Genomic DNA, 15314 nt, shown 5'->3' on the forward strand with positions numbered 1-15314 from the left:
TGAGAGGGAGCGCCATGGACAGCAGGCTCCAGCCCCTAAATCTAAAGACGCTAGGCGCATGGACTTGCTGGGGCGCAAAGTCTATTCCGCAGTGGCGCTCCAACTCCGCGTGGCTAACCAACAAGCCCTCCTTAGCCACTATAATTATAATACTTGGGCGGCGGCGGTCAAATTTAAGGAATTGCTCCCGCAGGACTCCCGTCAGGAGTTTGCGGCTATCCTAGATGAGGGGAAAAAGGTGGCAAGAACTTCCCTCCAGGCTTCCCTAGACGCTGCGGACTCAGCAGCCAGGACACTAGCCTCAGGGGTCACTATGCGACGTCTATCGTGGTTGCAGGTCTCAGACCTCCCCCCGGAGCTCCAATATACAATTCAGGACCTCCCCTTTGAAGGACAAGGTCTCTTCTCGGACAAAACTGACCCTAGGCTGCAAAGCCTAAAAGACAACAGGGTCATTATGCGCTCATTGGGCATGCACACGCCAGTAACGCAGCGCAGGCCCTTCCGCCCTCAACCACACCGCCCGTACCCTCATCCCAGGCAAAGGCAAGACCTTGCCAGAGGGCGGGGCAGGACAGGTCGCCGACGGCAGTTGGTCAACTAAGGGGGCCAAAACCGAGGTCCCTCCAAGCCTCCCGCAGGGCCGAAACCTTCCTTTTGAAGGTGCGCCCGAGGGTGTTGTACCAGTTTCTTTAAAGGATCTGTTCCCGCCTTTCTCCAACCGTCTCTCCTTTTTCCTCCCTGCGTGGTCCCAGCTAACGTCAGATCGCTGGGTCTTACGCACGCTGGAAATTGGGTACCAACTCCAATTTATTTCACGCCCCCCCCTTCCACCCACCCTCCTCGTCCCTCTTCAGGGACCCCTCTCACGAGCAATTCCTCCTTCAGGAGGTTCAGGCTCTCCTTGCCAAAGGAGCCATAGAGGAGGTACCAGACCACGAGTGGGGCAAGGGGTTTTACTCCTGCTACTTCCTAATCCCCAAGGCAAAGGGAGGTCTCAGACGCATCCTAGACCTGCGGAAACTCAACACATTCATGATAAAGTTGAAGTTCCGCATGGTATCCTGAGGGACCATCATCCCATCCCTGGATCCCGGAGACTGGTATGCCGCCCTCGACATGAAAGATGCCTATTTCCACATAGCCATCTACCCACCTCACAGGAGGTTCCTCTGGTTCGTAGTCAACCGCCAACATTTTCAGTTCGCAGTCCTCCCCTTCGGCCTCTCTACAGCTCCAAGGGTATTCACGAAGTGCATGGCTGTAGTCACCGCCCACCTCCGCCACTGTCGGATACACGTGTTTCCGTATCCGAGGCACAGGTGACCCATCACGTCTACATTGTCAAGGACCTCTTCCTACACCTAGGCCTACTGATCAATGCGGAAAAATCCACTCTGATTCCCACTCAGAGGATAGACTTCATTGGCGCCACCGTGGACTCAAACCTCGCCAGAGCCTGCTTACCGCTGCCCCGGTTTCAGGCAATGGTGGCCATCATCCAGAGTCTTCAAGCTGCTCCATTAACTTCAGTTCGCACCTGTCTGGGTCTCCTGGGTCACATGGCAGCCTGCATGTTTGTGACGAAATGCGCCAGGCTACGCCTCCGTCCCCTCCAATCGTGGCTCAACTCAGTGTACCGACCCCGCAGAGATGCCATAGACATGATCGTCACCATTCCCCCGAGTGTCTTAGACTCCCTCAAATGGTGGCTGACCCCCTCCCGCGTGTGCACAGGGCTGCCGTTCCATCCACCCCAGCCCTCGGCATCCCTGACAACGGACGCATCATCTCTCGGTCATCTACGCACTCAAGGCCTTTGGTCACTTCAGGAACTGGCCTTGCACATCAATGTCCGGGAGCTAAGAGCAGTCCTTCTTGCTTGCCAGGCATTCAAACAGCATTTGCAGGACCGTTTGTGTGTCAATATTCACCGACAACTCAACAGCCATGTACTATATAAACAAACAGGGCGGGACAAGGTCCTCGCCCCTTTGTCAGGAGGCCGTGCCACTCTAGACTTCTGTATAGTCCACCCCGTAGACCTCGTAGCGTCCTTTCTCCCAGGGGTTCGGAACACGCTGGCGGATCGCCTCAGCAGATCCTTCCTCTCTCACGAGTGGTCGCTTCGCCCGGACATTATTCTTCGATCTTCCGAAAGTGGGGATTTCCCCGGGTAGACCTATTCGCGTCCCACGAGAACAGGAAATGCCAGATGTTCTGCTCCTTCCAAGGCCTCTCCCCGGGTTCCATAGCGGATGCCTTCCTTATACCGTGGACGACGCACCTGCTATACACCTTTCCACCGTTTCCGCTCGTCCACAGGGTCAGGGGCGGCTCTAGGAATCCTGCTGCCCCAAGCAGGGCGGCGCGCCGCAGGACGCGCTCTGGCGGTCGCCGGTCCCGCGGCTCGCGGGACCTTCTGCAGACATGCCTGCGGAGGTTCCGCGGTGGTCCACCCGAGCTGCGGTACCAGCGGACCCTCTGCAGTCATGCCTGCGGCAGGTCCACCTGTCCCGCGGCTCCGGTGGACCTCCCGCAGGCATGACTGCAGAAGGTCCGCCGGAGCCGCCTGCCACCCTGCCGGCAAAAGGCCGCCCCAAGTGCGCGCTTGGCGCGCTGGGGTCTGGAGCCAGCCCTGCACAGGGTCCTGCTCAAAGTACGCAGGGACAGAGCCCGCTTGATCATGATCGCTCCAGCGTGGCCCCGGCAACACAGGTACACCATGTTGCTGGATATGTCCATAGCGGACCCTATCCCCCTTCCTCTTCACCTGGACCTGATAACTCAGGACCACGGCAAACTCCATCACCCAGACCTACCATCCCTCCACCTCACAGCATGGCTGCTGAGTGGTTGACCCAGTCCGAGTTGCGTTGCTCCGCCCCAGTGCAACAAGTGCTCCTGGGTAGCAGGAAGCCTTCCACTAAAGCAACATATTTGGCCAAGTGGAAGCGCTTCGCGTGCTGGTGTGAAGCGCGGCATGTTCTCCCAACCGAGGTTTCCATTCCCACCATCTTGGACTACCTTTGGTCTCTTCAACAACAGGGCCTAGCACTGTCATCTTTGAGAGTGCACTTGGCGGCCATCTCTACCGTCCACCCAGGAGAAACTGGCCGCTCGGTTTTTTCCCATCCTATGGTATCTTGATTCCTCAAGGGCCTGCAGCGTCTATACCCACAGGTCTGCCGCCCCGCCCTGACCTGGGACCTTAACCTGGTTCTCACCAGACTTATGTCGCCCCCGTTCGAGCCGTTAGCAACTTGCTCCCTCCTCTACCTCTCATGGAAAACCTCCTTTCTCGTGGCCATCACATCAGCAAGACGAGTTTCTGAGCTTTGAGCTCTTACGGTAGACCCTCCCTATACTGTATTCCATAAGGACAAGGTGCAGTTGCGACCACATCCGGCCTTTCTCCCCAAAGTGGTATCAGCCTTCCATGTTAACCAGGAAATCTTCCTTCCTGTCTTCTTTCCAAAGCTGCATTCATCCTGCAGGGAGCAACAACTGCACTCACTCGATGTCCGTAGAGCACTCGCTTTTTACATCGAGCGCACAAAACCCTTCCGCAAAACCCCACAACTCTTCGTTGCGGTGGCTGAGCGGATGAGGGGCTTACCTCATCCTCGCAGAGGATTTCCTCCTGGGTGACGTCCTGCATCTGCACATGTTATGCTTTAGCTCATGTTCCACTGAGCCACATCACTGCACATTCTACCAGGGCTCAAAACTCATCTGCCACTTTCTTGGCTCACGTGCCTATACACGAGATTTGTCGCGCAGCTACCTGGTCCTCAGTTCATACCTTTGCCTCCCACTATGCCCTGGTCCAGCAGTCCAGGGATGACGCAGCCTTTGGCTCCGCAGTTTTACACTCTGCGATATCTCACTCCGACCCCACCGCCTAGGTAAGGCTTGGGAATCACCTAACTGGAATGGATATGAGCAAGCACTCGAAGAAGAAAAGACGGTTACTCACCTTTGTAACTGTTGTTCTTCGAGATGTGTTGCTCATATCCATTCCAAACCCGCCCTCCTTCCCCACTGTCGGAGTATCCGGCAAGAAGGAACTGAGGAGCGGTCGGGTCGGCAGGGGTATATATGTGGCGCCACTCTAGGGGGTGACCCAGCCGACCCACCGGGAGTTGCTAGGGTAAAAATCTTCCGATGAACGTGCACGCGCGGTGCACACACCTAACTGGAATGGATATGAGCAACACATCTCGAAGAACAGTTACAAAGGTGAGTAACCGTCTTTTTCCCACGGGATGGAGATGCCGTTTTTTGATCAGCTCTAATCATAATAATTTCATGTTGCATCCTGCTATCTGCCTACTAACCCCGCCTTGGGACAGAAAGAGAGAGTTGCCCACAGTCTTCTGGAGAGAAGCTTTCCCCTTATACACAAAAAATGCCTTCTATCCCAAGAATATCACCTCCCTTAAAGGGAAAATATGAGTGAATGAATAAGTGTGCTATAAGTTGACATCTCTACCTCCAGGGAAGGTTATGTTATAAAGATCTTTTATTTATTTATTTATTTATTTTTCTAGCCTCCCCTACGTCAATTACCACATATGAAACATGTCAGACGTATGAGAGACCAATAGCATTTACCTCCAGATCACGAAAGCTATGGATTCAGTTTAAATCAAATGAGGGAAACAGTGGCAAAGGATTTCAAGTCCCATATGTGACATACGATGGTAAGACTGCAGTCATTTTCCATCTCTGTATTATATCTGAATTTAGGAACCTGTGTGTCTGAATCTATCTCATACTGACTGGAGCGGGGAAACGGGAAAGATAAAGAACTTGATGTGACTCATTTTTGTTTTTTAAGTGAATTATTCTAGTGCTGACTGTCAAAATGTTTGGGTCTTCAATGTTTTTCCCTTTTTTTATTTTTAGGTCTATACCTAAGATTTATTACCTTTTCTTATTCTTACTCCAACAAGATAGATACAGAACCCTTTGAGTCTGAGCCTGCTACCATTAAAGCCAGTGAAACTCTTTGTTAATCATTGTTTATCATAATGATAATGAGAATACTATTGATAATAGCTCTTCATTTATAGGAAGTCCATTCATGAAGGCCTATTGGTGCCTAAGAAAATATAATTAAAAATATGACTTTGTTGAAAAACAAAGCCAGCATAGACAAATAATTCCAATGGAAACTGAAATCTCCAATAACTAACCAGCTCTCATTTGCAACATACAATAAAGAAAATCACCAGCAACCCTCATAAAACTAACCAAAGTCTTGATCTTCATCTGGAAATAGGTCAAAGATGCCTCTTTGGCATATATTCAAGGGGAAATTTCCTTTTAAAACAGGGGTGTAGCATCCAGGCCCACCCAAATCTGAGCGGGGCTGTAGTATTGCCACAGTGGCATGGAGCATCACTTGGGCACTTGAAATCCAGGACGGAGCTATGCGCCCGCCCTTCAGAAAGCTACGCTCCGGCAGCTCTGCCTTGCCATTTTTTGAGCCGCCCCATGTGCGTGCCCAGCTCGGCAGGTGAAGCCCTGTGTCTGGGGGCCCTGGGCTAGAAAGAGGTGATGGTGTTGGGGGAGAAGCTGAGCTAGCACAGTGTGTCATTGCCTGTCCACCCGAAAGTCGGGGCCCACCCGATTTCCACTCCTAGCTACGCTACTGTTTTAAAAGTATGGAGGCATTTCTTTGTTAGCGCATCTCTTTTCCCAAACACTAATGCAATTTTCTGAATTGTTAGTCAGTCCGGAATTAGGCTGGAGATGCGGGAGGTGATTTAAAGGTCAAGAGGGGAGATGGTCTGGAGGCACAGATCTGGGAGTCAGAAGATATGGAACCTATTCCTGGCTGGGCCACCGACTTCCCATATAACCTTGACAAGTCACTTATTATCTCGGTTCCACAGTTTCTTTATCTGTAAAATATGGATAATAGTACTTACCTGCCTTATAAAAGGTTTTCTGAAGCTAAATTAACACTTATAAAGAAAACCAAGAACCTCAGTTGGAAGGCAGTATAGAGCTCCAAGTATTAAGTTGATTATATTAAATTGCCGTGGTACTGGAGACACTGAATGAGTATAAAACTAAATTTGCTTTTCAAATGCTTTCTGGCTAGTTAGCAGTTGTCTGGATACTAACCTCTGTGATGGTATCACAAACTGTTGGCTTACCAGCTCCTTTACTCTTTATTTTTCAGAGGATTACCAACAGCTGATAGAAGACATTGTTCGAGATGGACGACTATATGCATCAGAAAATCATCAAGAAATTCTAAAAGTATGTCCACTTTCCTTTAGCTAAGCAAGGCTAACTATTCAGTTTACTGACACATACGTAGACTATGTTAGCGCTAAAATAAGAGTTCAGCTCTAGCTAGCTGGCATCACTGAGTCTGTCAGTCACCATGTTCAGGATTCAAGCTGTCACTTCCACAGCTTCCGCATTTTTATTAAATCCAGCTGTGATAATTTAAGAACAAAATTCTGCGCCAATATTTTTCCTTCCCCACATGCACAGCCATGAAAAATATTGGAATTCAGATTAGCAATAGAGTTCTAATTAACAGATGAGGAGGAGGCAATTTATAAAGACTTGTTAATGTCTGCGTAATCTTTGTGCTTGAACTAAAAGAATGAAACTGCCAACAGGAACAAAGGAATAGAATATTCCATAAAGAGATTCCCCTCAAATGCACCTTCTGCGGATAGCACTAGTCAATCAGCGCAGTTGGATTCTGAATGCTCTACATTTAGCCCAAGCGTTAATGGGACCAAGCTGCAAAATTCCAACCCAAAATGCAAAAATCCTGGGAGACTGTGAACAGTTAGTTATGATGTATGGATCCCATGGTTTGGTTTGGGTCCATGCTACTGACATGACAGAAGTGCTACACGGAGTTTAGAATTGGTGGTTGTATGAAGATACTAGTAGGGGAGTGGCTATACAAATGAACTGATGTTATGTCACTATGATGGTGCAAATACTTTTATTAAGGTTTCCAACAGGCCCAGGCTGTGTTTATACCATGAGTTAGGGGTGTGATTTCCACATACTTGCACTATTGTGGTGAGAACTAGCACGAGTATAAATAGCCATGGTAGCACTGGCAGCAGCGGCATGACTTAGCCATGCCAAGTTCAAGCTCGCCTGAACCCTGCAGGTGCATACTCAACATGTATCCATGGGGCGCGGGTAGGTTTGTACTGGACATGGCTAAGCCATGCTGCTGCTGCTGCTGCTGCTGCCAGGCGTACTTAAGGTGACCAGACAGCAAATGTGAAAATTCGGGATGGGGTGGGGGGTAATAGGAGCCTATATAAGAAAAAGACCCAAAAATCGGGACTGTCCCTATAAAATCGGGACATCTGGTCACCCTATGCGTACTCAGCACAGCTAAACTGTGTCACTGCTGCCCGTGCCACTGCAGCTGCACTATTTATACTCACACTAGCTCTCAACCAGCTAGCAAGAGTATGCAATGCAAGCTGAGAATCACACTCCTAGCCTGTAGTATGGAGATAGCCCCCATGTGAACTAGATATTTCCAGAAGCCTGGGCAGACTCAGAATGAGCCGAGTGAGCATTTTGTTAATTATTATGATTGTATCTCCCCTGAAAGTATCTTTGTATATTACAACCTGCTTGCAATGACTTAAAGTAATAAATATTACAGAAACTTTATTAAAAGCAGTTGCTGTACATGTACAACTGCTATCTCTCAAACATTAATAAGGGTAGTTTGAAGACACCAGTAAATTAGGTTTGTGTCACCTCCATCTACTTTGATTTATTTTTGTTCCTGTTAATTCTCCCTATCTTGTGCATTTGATCACAGACTGTGCTTAGGGTTGCCATGCGTCCAGTTTTCGACCAGAACGCCCGGTCGAGAAGGGACCCTGGTGGCTCCCAGGGCTGTGGCAGACTCCCTGCCTGCCCTGGCTCCACACAGCTCCTGGGAATCAGCCAGCATGTCCCTCCGGCTTCGAGGTGGCCATAGGGGCTCGAGCATCAGCTCCACAGCTCCCATTGGCCAGGAACTGTGGCCAATGGAAGCTGCAGGGGCAGCACCTGTGGGCGAGGGCAGCGTGCAGAGCCCCCTGACCCCTCTGCCTAAGAGCCGGACATGCCAGCCGCTTATGGGAGCCGCCTGAGATAAGCACCACCTGAACTCTGCACCCCGAACAGGGACAGCTGAACTTCCCACCGCTCAGTTCCTTTGTATCTTCATGTACTTTCAGCAGTCAATCTTCTTGGGCAGGAAGGCAACGGAGAAGAGTCCTGTTTGCCTTACTCCCCAGTGTTAAATAGAATTTACATAAGGCGGGAAGCCTTTGTTTCCAGTGGAAAAGTACCAGCAGTGTCCGAGTTGTGTTTAATACCAGGTGACATGACCACATGACCTTGTAGTGTCAAAGCAACATCCCAGGAGGCTTCTCAGGAAGGAGACAAATTAGTATCTTCAGAGTCTTATTGTTTCTTCCTAATGGCCCATCAAGGCTGATAGCCTGTTTTCTGGTGGGTATTTCCCAAGTAGACGCCCAGTTGTTATTGTTATATAGCCAATATTCCTAACTTTAGATACAGAAATGATACATGCATGAAAATTGGATAATCACATTCAGTAAATTATAACCTTTCCAATGATACCTTTACAAGACCCATCTTGCATAAAATATATCTCAGTTATGCCATATCCATATCATAAGCATATTTCCATAAAGAATATGGGGTGTAACGTCACAAGAGCAAGCAACTGAGGGAGGGGGGATGGAGTGAGCGGGGGTGGGGTCTTGGACAAGGGGTGGGACGGGGTGGGGCCTCAGGGTTGGGTTGGGGCAGGGCAAAGGTGTTTGTTTTTTTGCAAATAAATAGTTGGCAATCCTAACTGTGCCAGGTGACACTGTCCAGTTAAGGCTCCTGAGGTCAGGTAAGGTCAATTTGAATCAGATACACTATGACCTTTAATCACTACTGTAAATTGGTGGTGTTGGTTCCTTTGCATGTCAGGGCTTGGCTACACTTGAGAGTTACCGCACAATAAAGGAGCTCCAGGCGCCCTAGCTCATTCCCCGTCCACGCTGGTAAGACAGGTAGAGCGCTCTGTCTCCGCAGCTACAGCGCTGCTGGTAATCCACCTTGGCGAGTGGAATAACATTTGCTGCACCCCCGCTGGAGCACCGCAGCGCCAGTGTGAACGAAGTGTTGGGTTACTGCACTCTGATTGGCCTCCAGAAATGTCCCATAATCCCCTTAAGTCTGTGACCACTCTTGTCATCATTTTGAACTCCTGTAGGAATGCAGAAATGCCCTTTCAAAGCTCCATTTCTGACAGCCGGCATGCAAGCCATTACTGTGGAATGCTGTGTGAGAGAGAGAGAGGTGGGGGGAAGGAGGGGTCTGCTGCTGTCTGAACTTACAAGACAGCATGCTGACATGCTCTCAGCTCCCCAAAACCCCACTCTCTCCCCCCACATACATACAACACACTCCCTGTCACACTCCACCCCACCCCCCACATTTGAAAAGCACGTTGCAGTCACTTGCATGCTGGGATAGCTGCCCATAATGCACTGCTCCCAAAGCTGCTGCAAGTGTCGCAAATGTGGCCACACCAGTGCACAAGCAGCTGTCAGTGTGGACAGACTGCAACGCTTTCCCTACTGCGCTCTCCGAAGGCAGGTTTAACTCACAGCGCTCTACATCTGCAAGTGTAGCCATGCCCTCAGTTTTGCCTGTCCACGCTCAGATGTCTGAACTTGGATATTTTTGGAAGGTCAGATCTGCTAAAATACCCACTGGTATGGATTCCCTGGCTACATCCCCAGGGCTCTTCCACTGTCGCCCTTCCAAAATGTTTCTCTCTGCTAGCTCAACCACTCATCATCCTGCCTTTCCTGCAAACACAGATCACCCAGACCAGTTCCACAACATATAGGACTTTCCAAAACCATTTTTGGAGCCTGGAGATTTGGCCTTCCTTGAGTTCTTACAGAAGGGGAAAAATGAGGGTAGTGGCTGAAAGATAAAAAGCTTGCTGTGTTTAATGTCAACAGGGTAGATACAGTAGTTTAATATGATGTATCTAGAGCGACCTTTGTGTCTAGAGTTTTAAATAGTTACTAGTGAGAGGAAGTGTGCTCAGCTGATGGTACCCTGGACCCAAACCATCTATACAACAAGGCACTTAGTCCACTTAAAATCTAGTCCATTTTTCAAAAGTGAGACAAAAGTAGTTTCATGTCCTACTCCTGCCCTTGAGTCCTCAAGACAAATTCTGTGATTTTTCACAACCAAATTTTCCTTTTTGTCTACATGCTTTTCACTCCCATGTTGCTGTGTGAAAGACCCAAACAAACAACAGGGGAAATAAACTGACTGACTATTTGGGCAAAGCAAATGTCAAGTGGACAAAACAAAGGAAATGAAAAAACAGGGGAAAACACTGGCTGAAATCCTGGCTTCATTTAGGTCAGTGGGATATTTGCCACTGACTTCAATGAGGCCAAAAATTCACCCTTTGGTTTTTTTTCGAATCTCTTGAATTGATAAGAGGTGTTAACACACAATGTTAGACAGAGGTCTGATTTTTACATTGATAGTGTCTATTAAGTGACGGCAGTAAGAAGGCAACAATGGGCATTTGTTCACACTCCTGGTGGGCCAAGAGAGCAGAATGACATCCTCCACTGTTGTTTGTAGGCCAGATCCCCACCTGCAAAGGACAGATATACTTGTCCTCTCTGACAGTGTACTATCACTTTCTACCAAATGCATTGCTCAAGGTGTAAGGAAAGATCCAGTGCGGTCTACCACTTAGGAAGGTCTATAAATTGGGAGACTCCCATGATGTGGCTGACATATAATAACTATTTTCATGAAAAGAGGCCAGTTGCCTGCTGAAATGAAAAAGTGTATTAGCAGGAATAAAAAGTACACTGGCTCACTCACAAAGACTGTTGCTCTGGGTTCATGACACCTTACCTCTCTGCCAGGTTTTGTGCTGCTTTCCTGCGCATCAGAACTGGGATATCACGCCATTCTCTTCCAAAGATCACCAGCCACGCACAGTTCATTATTACCCCAATATATAGCTGACCTCTGCAGCCCTGTAGCCCCAGCTCAGCCTCTGCCGTGGGGTAAACTTACTTCTTGCCATGTACACATGAGATGTTTTCAGGGAGGTGCTGGTCCATCATCTTTGCCAACTCGCCATTTTCCTGGTATGCCTGTAACCTGAGCCCATGAGGCCTTTCATTGACACTCTTCCCAGACCAATAGATACCACATATGACTGTGCTCCAGTGTCATTCAGAAAGGATCCCAGCCCAATAATCACATTCCATTATCAGGCACATGGGTGCTGGAACAATTTGTATAGTGGGGATGCTGAGAGCCATTTAACTAAACTGTAGACCCTGTACATTATGTACTGGAAGCCAAGGGTGCAGTAGCATCCCCAGCACCCCTAGTTCCAGCACCTATGATCAGGCGGTCTCTCCTGATATGCCCATCCTCGCTGCATCAGAAGGACAGAAGCACTCTCCCTAGATAGCAGGATTGACTGGAACAGCCCTGCTAGAACCTGTGTATCCTCCTGTTTCAAGGTACTTGGGACTCTCTCCCATCAAGAGCTTCCCTGAAACTTCCCAGATTGGGGTATCCCTTCTTCTGGTCTCCCCCAATGAGCCACTCCTAGTCTGCCAGACCATTCAGGCCACTTGGCTCCTTCAGCTGCCATGATTTTCTGTATGGAATTACTCTCTGGGCATAACCACTGGGCAGCAAAGTGCCAGAACCTCTGAGCCTGTGATCATGCTCTGTGCAGGAATTTTTCAGCCTTGAAATGGTGCCAGTACCTCTCTGAAGTCAGTCCCAGTCTATCCACGATGGCAGCCTTCACCAAAGGATATGAGCCCACCTGCTCGTCGCTTGCTACTCGAGTGGCTGCCTGCACCTCTCCTGTCAGAAACAGTGCTATGGGGGCTATCCAAGTAGACTCTTGCCAGCCACTCATTCAAAGGTACAGAGGAAAGGCTGCAGGTCATTCCCTGGCCCCCAACTTTGCCAGGCCAGGGACCAGGCAGCCTAAGCTACTCTTTCCAGTAGAAGCCAAAGTCCCCAGAACTCTGTGGCCTAGCTGCTTCCACAGCCACTCTTGTTGCTATAATTGGGCCTCTGCCACCGCTGCTGAGTGACAAAGTGTGCCCCCTTCTGTTTCTGCAGGCTCTCCATCAATTGCAGGAGGACAACTGGTTCTGCTGCTATTCCTGCTACCACAGTAGCACAGCTATCTGCTGCTGCACCATCATCAACAGACATATCACCTTCTCCATCTTTCCTGATTACCCAAACTGGGTGGGGTGTCAGTCAATAGTCACATGTCCCCTTATCTCCAGTGGCCAATCACTGGCCTGCATGTTCCAACACGTGCTATAGCATGTTCTGACCACAGCAACCTCTTGCAGTATTGTACAGTGCAGCAGCCACTCAGCCTCAGTTTCCCAGCTGGTCTTCTTCTGCTCCATCCAGCCCACAACTCCTTCTGAGTTAGCTTTCCAGCGAGGTCTCTTACAGGTCTACCCTCCCAGGGCACTCAAAATCACAGCAAATATGAAGCAACATAAACTCTTCCCGTTCCTCTGGGAAATCTGCTAGGCACCAGTCTTCCCCAGTGCCTGGCCCTAGCTAGCTGCCTCTCCCATAGTGAGAGCTCTACATCTGCTCTCTGTGTCCGCTTCTTCCAACTGAGCAGGGCTCTTATTTTTAAGCCCCTCCCTGAAAGCCTGTCTCCTGCTCCAGGTGTCTCTGTTTGGGCTGATTGGGCCTTTGGTAGCCCATTAACCTCTTCCTGCCTTGCGTGGCGGTTTGTGTGCCCCATTAGTCCTGCATGAGAGTAATAATATAGGGCCTGTCGTACTCCAGTGTAAGTGCATTGCTATTACTCCTCATTTACATTTGTGTTTGGGCCCCCATCCAATGCCTGTTGAAGTCCCTGGAGATATTTCTATTGACTTCAATGCGTGTTGGATCATACCCCGAGCGAGATCAAAACTGACTTAGAAATTACAAAATATAGAGTGGGTCGGGGACTGCTTCAAATCATGCCATGTCTCCAGTGGCCAATGTTCATTGTTGTATGCCTAGAAGAGATGGTGAGTTGATGAGTTCAGTCTTGTTCCTACCAAAGACATCACAAAATAACCACCAACCACAGTGGGCATTTTGGAGGCCCAGTCCTCCAAGGATTTGGTCAGTGAGATTTGAGGTCACTCAGGCCCTGTCTCACTTTAGTCACATGTGTAAGGTTAGACCGGGGTAGGCAACCTATGGCATGGGTGCCGAAGGTGGCACGTGAGCTGATTTTCAGTGGCAGTCACACTGCCCGGGTCCTGGCCACCGGTCCGAGGGGCTCTGCATTTTAATTTAATTTTAAATGATGCTTCTTAAACATTTTAAAAACCTTATTTACTTTACATACAACAATAGTTTAGTTATAGAGTATAGACATATAGAAAGAGTCCTTCTAAAAACGTTAAAATGTATGACTTGCACGCAAAACCTTAAATCAGAGTGAATAAATGAAGACTCGGCACACCACTTCTGAAAGGTTGCCGACTACTGGGTTAGACATATGCCTAAGTACTGTGCTGAATTGGGGCATTAACATCTTACAGGATGAGGTACTTAGAGAACTCCATGCTTGAATAGAATGTGGAGACCAAACTGCCCTCTTACACACAGACAGAAGGCCCTTGTGGAAAGGGGTTGAACACTGGAAGATCAGTGTCAGGTAGTTTGCAATACTATTGCCCATATTGTACCCATTTTGTGGTTAACAAGATGCTTGAATGCATCAACCCGGCACCCACCATAAGCACTAATTACACATGTTAAAATGGAGAAGTTAGTACAATATGGTACAATAGTATGGTACAATATGCAACAAGCAACATGGACTTGAGCATGCTTAACCTGCTTTGCCTAATGGTAGCTTTTGCCAAAGAAAATCATAGTGAACATTGATTTTAAAAATAGTGCAAAAACTAACACAATCACAATATGTGTCTAATATATACTTCATCTCTCCTAGGACAAGAAATTGATCAAAGCTCTCTTTGATGTTTTGGCACATCCTCAAAACTATTTCAAGTACACAGCACAAGAGTCAAAGGAGATGTTTCCACGATCATTTATAAAGCTACTGCGATCAAAAGTTTCCAGATTTCTACGACCATACAAATAGCTTCCTAGTGATATTCAATTTGGGGTTATTTTGCATTCCTGTCAAATATTGTATTTTACTCCACAGTAGAAACATTTGCTAATTGGAAGGCTATTTTTTGCAGTCTTTATTTTCAATTATATATTGAAGAATAACTATAACGTTTTATAATTGTTAAAAGCCAATATTCTGAATGGGATTTTTACTTCAAAGAAGAATATTTGTGGATCCTTGAGTGCATCCAATTGAAGATCCAAATTTGTGTCTGCACTAGTGTGTCTTCATGTTTCATTTGAAAATGTTTGTTTTAGAAAATATATTTTCTAAGCCTTTTTATTTTCTAGCAAAAATAGTTTTCTTCTAAGCAAAGAAGAAACCTATTCAACCTGGTTAAACAAACTACCTGTTTTGTGATAGAAAGGAGTATGTAGCATAAATACCATTTGGATTTTGAATTGCACTTGAACTTTATATTTGAAATTTTAGAAGAAAGCAAAAAAAAATCTAAATTTTGTTATTTCCCATTTGTGGTTTTGTGGAGACTTTGTTCTAGTATAAACCAAAAAAAAAGGGGGGGGGGGGGGAAGGAAAAAAAAAAGGAAATGGATGTATAATTTTGTTTTATGGATTATACAAGATTGAATCCCATGCCCTCTCTGTTTTATCTGCCCTATTATAGCCTTCTTCAAAGGTCTACCAGTACTTGTCCTGCTGCGGATACAGTCATGGAATTTTGTATGCCATTGGGTCTCTTTGAAGACTTTTACAATAGGGTGGATGAGAAACAAAGAAAAAAAAGTAGTAGTCCGTTTTTCTTTTCCTTATTAGAGCATCTAATTAAGTACAATATATAAATATATAAATATATACTTCTATTTGTGGGTACATTAGTAATATTATCTTTAGTTACTGTAAATATTACTCAGGCTTAAATCTCTACTCCCACGCACAGTATTTACTCGCATCTATTTGTGACTTCACTTAGATGATTAAATAACTTCTGAGTGCTTGTAACTTCTGTTTATCCCAAACTGAAGTATCTTTTAATTTTATGATACAAGAAAATAATAACTTTCACTTAGACAGTCTTGTC

At 47.4% G+C, this 15314-nt stretch overlaps 1 protein-coding gene across 15 annotated transcripts in view; it reads left to right on the forward strand.

Moving 5' to 3' along the window:
* Positions 1-14804, forward strand: part of SCUBE1 (signal peptide, CUB domain and EGF like domain containing 1) — a 308473-nt gene extending 293669 nt beyond the window's left edge. For all 15 annotated transcript variants that reach the window (XM_039547805.1, XM_039547812.1, XM_039547728.1 and 12 more), the window contains 3 exons: positions 4554-4706; positions 6197-6276; positions 14090-14804. In XM_039547805.1, the coding sequence (XP_039403739.1) occupies positions 4554-4706; positions 6197-6276; positions 14090-14242 (386 nt within the window). In that variant the 3' untranslated portion in view covers positions 14243-14804. The remainder of the gene's footprint in view (positions 1-4553; positions 4707-6196; positions 6277-14089) is intronic.
* The last annotated feature ends 510 nt before the right edge of the window (positions 14805-15314 follow it).

Source organism: Mauremys reevesii, linkage group 1 (assembly GCF_016161935.1).
Source record: "Mauremys reevesii isolate NIE-2019 linkage group 1, ASM1616193v1, whole genome shotgun sequence".
NCBI lineage: Eukaryota > Metazoa > Chordata > Testudines > Geoemydidae > Mauremys > Mauremys reevesii.